Source organism: Barbus barbus (assembly GCF_936440315.1).
Source record: "Barbus barbus genome assembly, chromosome: 38".
NCBI lineage: Eukaryota > Metazoa > Chordata > Actinopteri > Cypriniformes > Cyprinidae > Barbus > Barbus barbus.
In genome coordinates, this window is record NC_136716.1 from 9,023,938 (window position 1) to 9,040,368 (window position 16,431).

The window sequence follows — 16,431 nt, forward strand, 5'->3', positions numbered from 1 at the left end:
AATCTTCCTGTCCTGTCAGCTGTTTTACTGTGCTTGTAGCGGAAGCTCTTCAATTGCACACACAAATACTGTGGAACACACTGTAGCCAGTATCATTTCATATTAAAACGCGAATGAAACTACAAGCACGCGTGTCAGACCTGCATCACATTCAGCAGCGGCATCTCTTAAAGTAATTGCAAGGCAAATAAACTAATAAACCAGCTGCTGTGATGTCGGATAATCAACGAACAAAAAAACATACATAGCTGCAAACAGCTATGTCGGGCCCAAGCCATCAGCACAAACGCCACCCCGGTGGCATCAGGAAAACGGAGCACAGCGGGTACATGCATTTACAGTAAACCAGGGATACAGCAATGAAAGGGTTAATCCAAACAGTCAAGACTGAAACACACACACAACAATAATATATAAAACTTTGGTAACACTTTACAATAAGGTTTCAGTTATCAACATTAACTAAATTAACACGCTCAACTACTGGCCTGGCATACGTAATACAGCATTTTTGGCCGTTTTCTCAGATATGTGTAAACACAAATCGGTTTGAAAACGTTGTCGTGTATACGTGAAACTTTTTAAAAACTCAAGGGAAAATTTATCAGTTTTGACTACATCGTTGTCGTGTAAACATAGCCTTAGGTTTTGTAATTGACTAACTGGGACCCAGGTCAGGAAGCAAACAGACTGGCTAAACCGACCGTCTGCTAGCCGCCTCTTCACAGAAATCAGTTAATTCCCAGCACATAGAGACCCCCTCACCTAGATATCACACTATAGAAACAGTGTCTGTTCCCCGAACTAGAAAATACAAAAGACATCCAAACCAGTTTAAGAGTAACAATTTAATTGATGTTCAACAAATAAAAAAATTATATAATAGAGAGAAACAAATAATAAAGCTTGGCTTATTGAATATCAGGTCCCTTTCTATGAAAGCGCTTTTTGTAAATATGATCACTGATCATGACTAGACGTGCTCTGTTTGACAGAAACCTGGCTAAAACCAGATGATTACATTATTTTAAATAATACCCCCCAAAAATTCCTGTTATAAACAAGAGCCGCACCCAAAAGGTAAAGGGGGAGGTGTTGCTACAATTTATAGCAATATTTTTAGTATTTCTTAGAGGGTGGGCTTCAAGTATAACTCATTTGAAATAATGGTGCTTCATAAAACATTATCCAGAGAAACAAATGTTAATGATAAATCCCCTGTGATGTTTGTACTGTATATTTGTATAGAAAGCTTGAAATGTCTACTTTTAAATGAAGTAAGTCACGTCCAAAACAAATATTCTCTGTTAAAGTAATCCGTATGAAACCAACGCGATGTCCAGTTTTTCCCGTCTCAACTCATTATATATAATGCGGTCACACCCATGCGCCGATCGCGCTTTTCAGATTCTAAACATACACGTGAGACACGCGCACATGTAAACGCCCACATTGCCTCCACGTAAACAAACAAGTTCATCCTGGCTACTTTTTGTTTCTGGAAGAAAACTCGCTGAGAGGAATAACCCAGAATTTACCTCAAAAGAAGAATGCGTCGCGCAGCTGGATCCAGTGGAGGATTTTACTCTGATGAATAGCCTAAGATTACTTGCATCTGTTGTTATTGTGTTATTGTGACACAACTTGTACACATTTTACTAGTTAGACTTTTCCCAAAATATAATTCCTGACTACATGAATGAAATCAAGTGAAACATTTTGGAATAAAATGGAAATTAATTTATATGAATACTCACCAAGAAGTACATTTTGATATTTTGTGTGCAGGATTCAAGAAATGGTCTGTGCATGTTGTGGAGGAATGAACAGTGCATGTAGTGTGTGTGGCCTCAATATCCCTGCAGTAAGCAGTGTGCTGTGTGCATGTATTTGAGCAATGTGTAGGGTAGAAATTCAACTGAAATTGCATTAAATCTGGTTGTTTTAACATTAAATTTACATACATCACATTAAGTCATTTAGCACGTTTATCCAAAGCGACTTACAAATGAGGACAATGGAAAATGTGTAACATGAGCAGATCTAAATTTAATACAGCAATCAAAACTTTTCATTTAATTCTCATTTCATGTTTCAAGTATTATAGTTTTATTGAAAAACCAGGGGACCCCCCAAGTATTTTTTTTTGGGGGGTGTTATGGGAGGTCCGGTCCGTGCCTCAGAGAGTGAAGAGAAGGATGTGAACGAGTGTATGTTTGCTGGTACGATGTGCTTGACAGATTGTGGTGTGGAAAATTGTGCACTGATGGTTTTAATTTTATTAATGAAGAATGTGACAAAGTCATCAGCTGTGAAAGTTGAAGGAGGAGGAGGGGGGGACCCCAAAGGGTTGAAGAACAGCCTTAACAATTTTCACCAAAAGTGGATGGATTTTTTTAAATGACCTTTCATGCAGTAAACAAAACCGTGAATCTGCACCATTCATTCATACAGAGATGCACAAAACATAAAGAATTAATATTTAAATAGTTTTTTTGCAACTTAAGATTTACAGATATTGGTCCATATAGTGATTCGATTTAAGTGTAACGACCTACTTTTGATTAATTCATCAAAAGTTTGACAAATTCCGTGACATTCCGCGTTATACATTAAATTCCGTTTTTATGACTGGATTCCACGATTCCATCTGTGTTTTCCCCATCGCGGAAATCATAGGGCCCTATATACGTATATATATATATATAAACACACACACACATACATACACACAATAGGGGTGTAAACGGTACACAAATATGAACCTACATTTACATTACATTATATTGTAACCTTATAATGTAAAAAGGCTTCCCTATAGTTTTAACCATAAGCTGAGGTAGATTTTTATCACTAAGAAAATTTATAACTGAATGTATTTAAAGAAAGAGCAACTTGTTCAGTAAACCACTGTTTATTTAAAAAGAAAAAAAAGTTTATTTTTCCCCCTGCCATACCGAATCCTTGATATTAGGGGTGTAACAGTAGACAAATATGACAGTTTGGTACGTACCTCGGTTTTAACATCACGGTTCGGTATGATTTCGGTACAGCAGGAAAAAAAAAAAAAAAAAACCTTTTCCTTTTAAATAAACAGTGGTTTACTGAACAAGTTGCTCTGTCTTTAAAGCGGTCATCGGATTCAAAACTCACTTTTACATGTTGTTTGAACATACATGTGTGTTGTCAGTGTGTGTACACAACCACCCTATACAGTTGGGCAAACAAGTATTTAGTCAGCCACCAATTGTGCAAGTTCTCCCACTTCAAATTCAAATTCAATTTTTATTTGTCACATACATATACAGGTCCTTTTAAAAAAATTAGCATATTGTGATAAAGTTCATTATTTTCTGTAATGTACTGATAAACATTAGACTTTCATATATTTTAGATTCATTACAACACAACTGAAGTAGTTCAAGCCTTTTATTGTTTTAATATTGATGATTTTGGCATACAGCTCATGAAAACCCAAAATTCCTATCTCAAAAAATTAGCATATCATGAAAAGGTTCTCTAAACGAGCTATTAACCTAATCATCTGAATCAACTAATTAACTCTAAACACCTGCAAAAGATTCCTGAGGCTTTTAAAAACTCCCAGCCTGGTTCATTACTCAAAACCGCAATCATGGGTAAGACTGCCAACCTGACTGCTGTCCAGAAGGCCATCATTGACACCCTCAAGCAAGAGGGTAAGACACAGAAAGAAATTTTTGAACGAATAGGCTGTTCCCAGAGTGCTGTATCAAGGCACCTCAGTGGGAAGTCTGTGGGAAGGAAAAAGTGTGGCAGAAAACGCAGCACAACGAGAAGAGGTGACCGGACCCTGAGGAAGATTGTGGAGAAGGACCGATTCCAGACCTTGGGGGACCTGTGGAAGCAGTGGACTGAGTCTGGAGTAGAAACATCCAGAGCCACCGTGTACAGGCGTGTGCAGGAAATGGGCTACAGGTGCCGCATTCCCCAGGTCAAGCCACTTTTGAACAGAGAAGCAGCACTGGACTGTTGCTCAGTGGTCCAAAGTACTTTTTTCGGATGAAAGCAAATTTTGCATGTCATTCGGAAATCAAGGTGCCAGAGTCTGGAGGAAGACTGGGGAGAGGGAAATGCCAAAATGCCCGAAGTCCAGTGTCAAGTACCCACAGTCAGTGATGGTCTGGGGTGCCATGTCAGCTGCTGGTGTTGGTCCACTGTGTTTTATCAAGGGCAGGGTCAATGCAGCTAGCTATCAGGAGATTTTGGAGCACTTCATGCTTCCATCTGCTGAAAAGCTTTATGGAGATGAAGATTTCATTTTTCAGCACGACCTGGCACCTGCTCACAGTGCCAAAACCACTGGTAAATGGTTTACTGACCATGGTATTACTGTGCTCAATTGGCCTGCCAACTCTCCTGACCTGAACCCCATAGAGAATCTGTGGGATATTGTGAAGAGAAAGTTGAGAGACACAAGACCCAACACTCTGGATGAGCTTAAGGCCGCTATCGAAGCATCCTGGGCCTCCATAACACCTCAGCAGTGCCACAGGCTGATTGCCTCCATGCCACGCCGCATTGAAGCAGTCATTTCTGCAAAAGGATTCCCGACCAAGTATTGAGTGCATAACTGAACATAATTATTTGAAGGTTGACTTTTTTTGTATTAAAAACACTTTTCTTTTATTGGTCGGATGAAATATGCTAATTTTTTGAGATAGGAATTTTGGGTTTTCATGAGCTGTATGCCAAAATCATCAATATTAAAACAATAAAAGGCTTGAACTACTTCAGTTGTGTTGTAATGAATCTAAAATATATGAAAGTCTAATGTTTATCAGTACATTACAGAAAATAATGAACTTTATCACAATATGCTAATTTTTTGAAAAGGACCTGTACATACGTAGTACGACATGTAGTGAAATGTATTGTAATGTATCACACTTAAAAAGATGAGAGAGGCCTGTAATTTTCATCATAGGTACACTTCAACTATGAGAGACAGAATGGGGGGAAAGAATCCAGGAAATCACATTGTAGGATTTTTAATGAATTAATTGGTAAATTCCTCTGTAAAATAAGTATTTGGTCACCTACAAACAAGCAAGATTTCTGGCTCTCACAGACCTGTAACTTCTTCTTTAAGAGGCTCCTCTGTCCTCCACTCGTTACCTGTATTAATGGCACCTGTTTGAACTCGTTATCAGTTTAAAAGACACCTGTCCACAACCTCAAACAGTCACACTCCAAACTCCACTATGGCCAAGACCAAAGAGCTGTCGAAGGACACCAGAAACAAAATTGTAGACCTGCACCAGGCTGGGAAGACTGAATCTGCAATAGGCAAGCAGCTTGGTGTGAAGAAATCAACTGTGGGAGCAATTATTAGAAAATGGAAGACATACAAGACCACTGATAATCTCCCTTGATCTGGGGCTCCACGCAAGATCTCACCCCGTGGGGTCAAAATTATCACAAGAACGGTGAGCAAAAATCCCAGAACCACACGGGGGGACCTAGTGAATGACCTGCAGAGAGCTGGGACCAAAGTAACAAAGGCTACCATCAGTAACACACTACGCCGCCAGGGACTCAAATCCTGCAGTGCCAGACGTGTCCCCCTGCTTAAGCCAGTACATGTCCGGGCCCGTCTGAAGTTTGCTAGAGAGCATTTGGATGATCCAGAAGAGGATTGGGAGAATGTCATATGGTCAGATGAAACCAAAACAGAACTTTTTGGTAAAAACTCAACTCGTCGTGTTTGGAGAAAGAATGCTGAGTTGCATCCAAAGAACACCATACCTACTGTGAAGCATGGGGGTGGAAACATCATTCTTTGGGGCTGTTTTTCTGCAAAGGGACCAGGACGACTGATCCGTGTAAAGGAAAGAATGAATGGGGCCATGTATCGTGAGATTTTGAGTGAAAACCTCCTTCCGTCAGCAAGGGCATTGAAGATGAAACGTGGCTGGGTCTTTCAGCATGACAATGATCCCAAACACACCGCCCGGGCAACGAAGGAGTGGCTTCGTAAGAAGCATTTCAAGGTCCTGGAGTGACCTAGCCAGTCTCCAGATCTCAACCCCATAGAAAATCTTTGGAGGGAGTTGAAAGTCCGTGTTGCCCAGCGACAGCCCCAAAACGTCACTGCTCTAGAGGAGATCTGCATGGAGGAATGGGCCAAAATACCAGCAACAGTGTGTGAAAACCTTGTGAAGACTTACAGAAAATGTTTGACCTCTGTCATTGCCAATAAAGGGTATATAACAAAGTATTGAGATTAACTTTTGTTATTGACCAAATACTTATTTTCCACCATAATCTGCAAATAAATTCTTAAAAAATCAAACAATGTGATTTCCTGGATTCTTTCCCCCCATTCTGTCTCTCATAGTTGAAGTGCACCTATGATGAAAATTACAGGCCTCTCTCATCTTTTTAAGTGGGAGAACTTGCACAATTGGTGGCTGACTAAATACTTTTTTGCCCAACTGTAATAATAAAAATCCACCCAGTGGTATTTTTTTAATCTTTATAAGTAAAATCCCCTTTTTCAAATCAGGCCATTCTCAGCTTCTAAAGGCCGCTCCCACAATAGTTGATTGAAACGGCCATTTTACCAGGGCTGCAACGATTAGTCGACATTATCGACAACGTCGACAAATATTTTTGTTGTCGAGTAGTCGTTTGATCTCATATGAGCTAATGTAAGAGCCTGCAATATTGTGGTTTGACCAGGGTGGCGCTGTAGCGCAATACTGTAGTTCAGCCCTCCTGGATGCAATTCAAGAGAAGACACAGCGCTTCAGAGCAAATGCATCCAAACCTAAGCGGCGTTTGGATGAATATGTAAATATATATTGTGCGCTTTCTTCTAAGTAACGAAATAAACAAAACAAAAACTGACAGCAATGTGAAAGCAGCAGTTAAAAATGCATCTGATTACAACGATGTGGATGTTTGCATGAGCTCTGTTTTTCAGTAACGTAACATTACTCCAGTAAAGTCTGGTCACATCATGTTTATTTACAGTACTTTATGCAATAGATAGCCTTAATTCAAGCAGCTTCACAGTATTAAACATGAAAAACCTGAGTCAGTGTTTTCAGTTAGAATTACAACTTGATTTTCTGTTATAAAGCAGCTCTCCAGTGGAGCTAGCTAATGCTAAAATATTTTTATTAGTGGGAAAAATTTTTATTTCATTAAAGTGACAGTTTGGTTTACAGAGATCAAAGCTTGATCTAGCTAAGGGCTGTTTTGGTTATCATTACCCTATAAGGTATTTTAAGACAATATGTTGTGGATAAAATAGTTTATCCAAAACATCTTATCACTTTCCTATATTTTGTTTCTTATCTATATGACTTTCAAAAGGAGATGTTAGGCAGAATAATGTGTCATTCAGTTACTTTTCATGTAGCTAATTAAATGGTGAGTGAGTGTCTCTGTCTGGCATCTCATTTTGTGTGCCAAATACATCTATTTGTATAATGAATTGGTAACACTTTACAATAAGGTATCATTTATGAACAATGCATTTATTACATTTATGTATTAATCTTTGTTAATGTTGGTTAATAAAAATACAGTTGTTCATTGTTTGTTCATGTTAGTTCACAGTGCATTGACCAATGTTAAAAAACACAACTTGTGATTTTTATAAATGCATTAGTAAATGATAATATTAACATTAATTAAGATTAATAAATGCTGTAGAAGTGTTGTTCATTCTTTGTTCACATTAACTAATGTTAACTAATGAACCTTATTGTAAAGTGTTACCAATTAATTGTATAATAATTGTAATTACATAATATGCTTTTCTAAAGCTGAAGTGACCTTTATGTTAGAATATGTATAACTTAATATTTTAACTAATTGCAAAAACCGAATAATAAATCAAAGTCTACTGATTAATCAGTGAAATAATCGACGATTAGTTGATTGATCGTTCCAATAATCGTTACACTAATCGATTATCAAAATAATAATTTGTGGCAGTCCTACATCTTACCTTAGATCCGCCCTAAAAAAGCTGTAAACAGTCTGACCGCCATTGTGTCGACCCCAGTGCAGGGGAAGACATGCCTCCTAAGCAATTAAGGTGTTCTGTTGTTGGATGCACATAGCAGTCGTCATTTACTCCCGACATCTGAGCCTCTGAAGATGCAGAGGATTAACGTTACTTTAATTTTTTAATGAAATGCGCCCGGCGATCTACATAAATGCGTCTATGCTCGAGCGAATCATTCGTGATCCAGCTTCAACCAACAGCAGAAGTGAATATAAGGTTTTTTTTTAATGCATCTTTGCAAATCGCCTTTCTTAATAATGTGCTAGTTAGCAACTTTCATGGCTAAAAGCGGCTAAAGAAAACATTACAGCTTGTCACCGGGTGACAGTCACCCCACAGATGAGAGGGGTGGGGTGAGCAGAGCTCATTAGCATTTAAAGGCAAATGTAACAGAATGGCTCGCTCTAAAAAGGGCTAATTTTGACAAGGTTAAAAGGGTGTTTTTTACACTACCACTGAGACATTTTAACCAAACTATGTTATAGACTTCTCATTAAGAGCTTAAAGAATCATATCAACTTGTGGAAAATGGGCAACTGATGACACCTTTAAATACATTCAGTTATAGTTTAAATTTTCTTAGTGATAAAAATCTACCTCAGCTTATGTTTAAAACTATAGGGAGCCCTTTTACATTATAAGGTTACAATTAGGCCTAACAACTCAACCCAAACTTAAATTTAAATTGAATTACTATTTATTTTTAAATAAATGATCAACACTCAACTTTAAAAAACATTGTATGCAAACATGTAAATTGCACATAATGCAGTTTTTAAATGAACTTATAAATAATACCATTTCTAGGCTATTTGTTAAAATATATTCAATTACACACTGGCTGTCATAGCATGTTTCATAACAGATTAATTTAACATAAATTAAATAATTAAGACTAACCGGTTTAGTAAAATACAATATGGTGTATGATAAAATAAAATATGAGTATATGGTGTAATATTTCGCGAAATGCTCTCTAGACTTCATTTCTCTGGTGAACTTAAGAGCTGTGGACACTGATGACTCGCTGAGGTAAATGAAATGCTACATGACATTTTATTTCCACGCTGTTTTGTTGATGTCTTTTTCCGTGGTTGGAACACTGACTGAGTAATTACATGAGGCAGGTCTTGTTTATTCACGATAAAACTAGTAGTACAGAGGAAGGAATGATCGCGTTCACTCGCGCTTCGCTCAAGTCTGCGGCACGTAAAAATAAGTTTTAGGATTACAAAATTGCATGTAGCTGTTACTTTCTATGACTTTAGCTATGTTACATGTGAAATTTAAATATGTAATGTAATAATTAGGGGTGTGCCCGAAGCTGAATACCTTATTCGTAATGGCACGGATAATGGCTTCAAAAATGAATAACGGATAAGGAATAATTCTGCTTGAATATTTGGCTGAGGCTGGCACAGTCTGCCAGATCACAGGTGAGCCAGGGGATCAGCGCAATATTATACACAGACCTCTAAAGTCACGTAATAATGAGTGTGTGAAGTGAATGAATGTAAACTTTATGAATGAAAAGAGCGCAAATCAAACGCCGCATTGCTATTGCCTCGCCGTGCATCTCTCAGAAATCAGAGCTTGGCAAGAGTAATATCAGCTATAAAAATACATCATACACATTCTATTATTTGTGTATATTTAAAAGGCAATAATTTAAACCTTAGGCTATGATGTGATACGAATTAATTTAATAAGCACAGCGCGCTCACCAATCAAACAGCCGCGTTGCGCATCTCAGTCTCTCAAAAACCAAACCAGCTCGTTCTCAAGAGTCTCATCTCTGCTTGCATAATAAATTTATTTTTAGAAATTAATAATTATTTTAGTTTAACACGGCATACTTGTTCAGTGATAACTACAAAAAAAAAGATAGTCATAACAGTCTTATCAAATAACTGTATAACGCCTGGTTTTATCCGAATGCAGATACGAATAATTTTGTGATTGTTACAGATACAAATACAGATACAAATATTGCCTGTTACATGACAATTAAAATATGTAATGTCATAATTAGTTTTAAAGTTTTGACAACTTACGTATGTAATTGTTGCATTAGGCTATGAATTAATAAATGTTTATTGATAAGAACTATTTCACGTCTTTTCATTAACAGTAGCATGAACCACGAGTAGTCGAGTAACTTGAGCATTTTTTAAATAAGAAATCGACTAGCAGAAATCAGTAGTCATGCAACCCCAAGAATAAGTCCTTAATTGCTGGGGTATATTTGTAGCAATAGCCAAAAATACACCGTATGGGTCAACATTTTTCTTTTATGCCAAAAATCATTAGGACATTAGGTAAAGATCATGTTCCATGAAGATTTTTTGTAAATTTCCAACTGTAAATATATCAAAACTTTGATTAGTAATATGCATTGCTAAGAACTTAATTTGTACAACTTTAAAGGCGATTTTCTCAATATTTAGATTTTTTTGCAACCTCAGATTCTAGATTTTCAAATAGTTGTATCTTGGCAAAATATTGTCCTATCCTAACAAACCATACATCAATGCTTATTTATTCAGCTTTCAGATGATGTATAAATCTTACTTTTGAAAAATTGACCCTTATGACTGGTTTTGTGGTCCAGGGTCACACACACATATTTACACACACATATATAAGGGCTGGGCAAGTTAACGCGTTATCACGTTAACACATTATTTGATTAATACTGACAATTATTTTAAATCGCGCATTAACGCAGTTTTTATTATTACGACAGTCCGTTGCTCACTGGCTCTGAAAACACATACAGACAAACCATGGGTCACAGGAGGGGTGGGATGTTGATCAGTACTGGCTTGGGATGTGTGTCATCAAGCATCTCAACCAATGACAACATTTGGGGTGGGCCTAAGACTGCAGCAGCGCTCACTTTAACACTCCCGATAAAATTATTTAGGCTTAGCATCAACATTCACAAACCACTGTTCACTGTTATTTTTAACAGAAAAGAATGCAACGTGCTCATAATCATGACGTCATAAGTGGGAAATAGGAAGTTTCCAATAGCACATGAAGACAGCAGAGAAGCGTTCTCGCTCAGCACAGTGGAGTGCATAATTTTGTTAACTTTGTGGTTTATTATTTTGAGTCGTTTGGGACGCGGTAACACATGGCCCTCTCACAATATATTGCTTTACAGATCTATTACTCTTGCTGCTCAGAAATGTGATCACACTAGTCAAACACGCTAAGGCACGGTTAAGATTGCCTAGTGTGAGTACACCCTTATTCTCCAGCATCCCGCACACAAGAGTCTCTACCCGCACTCGCCCATCAAGTGTTGTCCCGCGCCACACTCTGCTGCATTGGGTCCCGCGATAGTGCAGGTCTCTAGTCGGAAAGGTGCCTGTTATAATGTCATGATCGAGGCTCTGGACTCTGAGCATAACTTGTTTTTCAATAACAAACTAAAAAATACTTTGATTGCCTAGTGTGAGCACACCCTTATTCTCCCGAATACACGAATCTCTACCCGCACTCGCCCATCAAGTGTTGTCCTGCGCCGCACTCTGCTGCGTTGGGTCCCGCGATAGTGCAGGTCTCTAGTCGGAAGGTGCCTGTTATAAAGTTATGACCGAGGCTCTGGACTCTGAGCATAACTTGTTTTTCAATAACAAACTATAAAATATTTTCTATAAAAATGTTAATGCCCTGGCAGTGGCAAATAGATTTGGTTTTATATTTAAATTGATTTGATTACATTAATGTTATAAGTTGAGATTTACAATAAATATTTTAACTGCTACTATGTAAAAGGAATACTGCTGTAAGAAAAACACCTTATTTGTTTAAAGTGTCTGCAAACCAAATGTTATTGCACTGTTGTCATAAAAAAATGCTATTTATCGCAGAAAATCATGCGACTATATACACACACACACACACATATACGTATATATATAAAAAGTCTTCAAGATAAGCATCTGCCATCTGTTATACCTACCTCTGGACAACTTTAGTAATGAAGTCATCAGTGCAGATCAAAGCATCAGATAAACCCTTGTACAGTTTACAGGCTACCTGTCTCGAGTCAATCACCTCCATCACCACTGAGAGAAAAACAGACTGAGTCAGACATCAGACCTGGCAAAACTGTGGTAACTTAAGCTCATACTTATGTTTGTTGACACTGTAAAACAACACTAAAATGTAAAGTGTGGTTTCCTTACCACAGACAAGTGATTCATTTACAGGGTGTTGAAAAGACACACTAAAGCTTGAGTCACTTAGCGGGCACACTTCAAACTGGAGCAGTCCAGGAGTATCTGCTAAAAATGTAAAATGATGTGCATTGTTCAAGTGTACAGCTTGATATTTGTTTGTATTTCTAGAACACTTTTTGCAGTCTTATAAAGTTACTAAGTATTTTTGTTGCTAATACTAAAATATAATACCACGCAATATTAAATAAATAATTGTCAGAATAATTAATTGCTTATGCAACCATATTTTGCAATCATATTTTCCTCTTTAGGTAGTGCATTTTCAGTAAATCTGAATGTTCCATCAAGTACTGGCAAAAGCATGTTTACTAATCTACCAACTCCTATGGACATAATTATTATGAAAGACAACACACCCACCTTCCTTAATGTAAGTTTTTTTTACGCAGCTACCAATCAGCGTGTTGTAAGCAGCCTGGTGTCTTATAATGTCGAGAAGAGCAGGCACCTGAGCAGGATGTCTAAAAGGAATCTTGGAAACATAAGCTCCTTGAAGAGACCTCCCATCCTGCACTGGAGCATCACCATTTAGGAAATAACAATGCTGCTGTCCTGGTAAAGACTAATCAGACAGAAAGGCAATGCATTCAGAGAATCAGATGGACATAGTTATAATTATATGCTGTTTTAATAGACTGTGGTTAATTATTTATACAATAGAGGAATCATGTTCTGTTCAGAATATATGGGTAGTTGACAAATGCATATGGACATGAACTTATTTGCTCACCAATTTTGGCTCACTAAAACTTGTTTGACCTGGTCTAAAAATGTGTCAATATAGACACTATTTGAAAACTAAATAAAAACGGTCTATCTACCTATCTATCTATCTATCAAGAGACAGAGAGAAAATTAGATGAATCAACAAACAGTAAAATTAAATGTCTAATAAAATGTTGTCTAAATGTCTAATACTCACTGCATAAAAACGCATTGATTTGGCCAAAGCAGGAGGACTGGCCTCTCCCTCCTCATGAAGTTGGTTCTTAATGATGAGATCATATAGTGGGAACAAGGTGGGCACTGTCTCAAAAACAGGTATACCTAAAAGAAAAAAGAATTAAAAAATAGAGAGGTAGAACTAAATTCATGTGGTCTTAAATAAACAGAAGCAAAGCTTACATTATTAGCTCACACTTAAATAAAAATTTCTGATATACTTAATGATTTTCATTTTGTCATTTAAACCAATGGTTCTCAATTAAGAGAGACATACAAAATGAGCAGAGCAGTGGAACAGGAGTGGAATTGAGAACAACTGATTTAGACAAATTAATGGGACAGCTCACCCAAAAATGAAAATTCTGAAAAGGTTCGTACACGTGTACCAATGACTTTTGAGACAATATTCATGACCTATAATATTCCATTATTTTACAACAATAAAAAAAAATCTGTTCAAATTTATCATAGCATACGTTAACTAAAATAAATTACAATTAATGTGACTTGTATGGAAGAATATTCAGGAGAAATTGGAAATTGTATTTTCAATTGCGTTTTCCACATGTGGACGCATAAATTGTGACAATCCAAATGCAATTGCAAATCTTGCATTACAGTTACTTGCATTTTCACTTTCGCGTACACACAGTGACTGCCACATTTCAAATGAAAAAGCAAAGTCTATTTGTATTTGTATCTATTTGTGCAACTGTATTTCCCATGTCTTGTCCCATGAGTTATGAGCCTGTCATATTTAAATTGCAATATTAATTACCTAATTTGCTTTTTCACTTTCTCTGCATCATGCCTGTAACCTGCCAAAACTCAAATGGAATCGCAATTCCTTTTGTTTTTGAATTTCCGATGTCTACACAGAAAGCTGTCAATCAATGTGAGGGACGGGACTATACTATGGGGCGTGTTTGTATTGAGAGGTGACGTCACTCACAGACGATTGTGCCAAATGCTTTGATCAATGGAGGTAAAGGCTTCGCTAAAGGCAGCTGCCTATCAGTTTGTGCCTGTGTGAACGAACAGACAACCTTCTTGGCACAATACAATACAGTCTTTTTTTTTTTTTTTTTTTACCTCAAATAAAAACGCTTAATGCGTTAAGGGAGTGTTTGTCTGTTTACTCACTTGCATCAATTGGAGTGAGAGAAACAGTGAGAGATGTTGAGACAGGTGAAAATCGTTTGGGTGATAGTGATTATTGACCTACTGGGGGTACTATTGTTGCTCCCGCTGTTAGCAGGGGATTGATCAAAGCATTCTACACGGTCGTCTGTGAGTGACGTCACCTCCCAATAAAGCATGCCCCATAGTATAAACGAGAGTCCTGTGAAGCTTCTGAAGAAGGTCTGGATGGTTCCATTCGATGGCCGAAGTTGCAATCTCTTGAAACTCCGAGGTTGTTCTTGACTTGTTGGGGTTGAGAGAGTCCTCTCTAAGTAAGAACATGGCTGGGTGTAAAATGGGGCCTGTTGGCCCTGTGGGCCGCAGTGGAACTGCAGGCCGCAATCCATAGATGAAGATGCAAAGACTGCCAGGAGCGGTGAGAGAAATGTCTGAGCGAGGGCCTTTCCATGATGGTGAATTCCAGGGTTGAGTGAAGATGAACTCCAGTGGTATTAAACTCCAGTGTTCAGGAGCCATCTCTCGAGGCTGGGAAGACCGCACACGGCTCTATGTTGGGGCCTGCCGGGCGCGCCCGCTCAGGCGCTCCGTGAGTCCAACCACACAGGCAGCAATCGGAAGATTTAGCAGAAGAAGAGCGGACCTGTGCGTGAGCCCTTTAAAGTCCAGGAAGAGTCACACCTTTCAGGATGGGCTTGACCAATGAGAAAGGCTGACTTTCCAAGCGGGATAATGGAAATATTGGGGGGTTTTATGACCCTTTGTCTGAGAGCATGGTTCGAAAGGCTCTGGCAGTCTATACTTTGATTAAATTACACACACACCTGGCATTCTATGAGAAGGTGGTGTACACCAAAATGTGCGTCATCAAATGAGCATTAATTTTGTAGGAGACACGATATATGTGGGGTTACATTAACTAGTACTTCACTCATAAAGCATGCATAAAACAAAATACAATGCAAGAGACACTATACTAGTTAAAATTATACACACAATGTAATGGGATGCATGCTTATCTGTACAAAGGTTTGTCTATGAGTGACAAGGAGGAAAGTTTTGTTTCGTTTAGGGTTTCAGAAGGGTTGCCCTGGTAACTGAGCCCTTTAGGGTGCTCTTTTGGGGGGAAGGGTCCATAGACCCTCACAGATTGTTTGTTGAATGAGAGGGTTTGCTGGATTATTCATTAAATATAATGAATAACTGTGTCCGATTGGTCCAAATGCTACATTAAATATGACAGATTCATAAATCATAAGACATGGGAAAAACAGTTGCAAATGGACTTTGCTTTTTCATTTGAAATGTGGCAGTCATTGTGCGTTTGCGATTGTAACAAGTTATGCATCCACATATGGAAAACGCAATAGAAAATACAATTTGCAATTCCTTGAATTCCTGAATATTCCTCCATAGACTTGTTTGCTTTCTATTTGCTTTAATAATTACAACAAGCTGCAACTGCCATGCCGTTACTCCATGCAGAAAACATTTCATCACAGCACTGAATATTTTAATTTATTGAACTAATATTATCAGTTCAACTCAGGACCTGAATTTCATCCTGTGAAAAACCCACAGAAAAACACAAGATAGTCTCTGTTAATGTTAACCTATAAGAAATGGATTGCAGCTTTTATGACTTTATTCTTGCTTTTAAAGTTAATTTGAGATTTTAATGGCAAATGACGAGAGTGCATTATTGTAATATGAGAGGGCACCAGCACTATATAGCGGGCTTTCTCTCCTATAGTGATCGGGGCTCTGCGCTCCCTCAGATATTACGTGTGTGCCCTCAAACTTTGTCCTGTGTACTTGTGAATAAGTGCTTTTTGTAAACAGGTATTTATATTACTATTATAATTTTTTTTTTTAGCGAAGCACAACTTCATAGAAATAATGTATTATTTATTCCACCCACTGGCAGAAACAAATTGGTGCCTGCTCACGCGGTTTTCAAATGACTGATTTAATCTGACAGTTTGTGTGAATTTATTTAATCATCTAACCTACATGCTATATTGAATAAAT

The 16,431-nt window shown here is 37.8% G+C and overlaps 1 protein-coding gene across 2 annotated transcripts in view; it reads right to left on the reverse strand.

Annotated features, from left to right (window-relative positions):
- LOC306857856 (mediator of RNA polymerase II transcription subunit 1-like) overlaps window positions 1-16,431 on the reverse strand; it is an 87,360-nt gene that overhangs the window by 14,737 nt on the left and 56,192 nt on the right. The window contains exons 12-15 of one of the 2 annotated variants that reach the window (XM_079398090.1): window positions 13,238-13,362; window positions 12,676-12,877; window positions 12,262-12,357; window positions 12,036-12,141 (exon numbers count right to left, since the gene is read on the reverse strand). In XM_079398090.1, coding sequence (XP_079254216.1) covers window positions 12,036-12,141; window positions 12,262-12,357; window positions 12,676-12,877; window positions 13,238-13,362 — 529 coding nt within the window. Of the gene's footprint in view, window positions 1-12,035; window positions 12,142-12,261; window positions 12,361-12,675; window positions 12,878-13,237; window positions 13,363-16,431 lie in introns of both variants that reach the window. The other variant, XM_079398089.1, reaches the window with a different exon arrangement.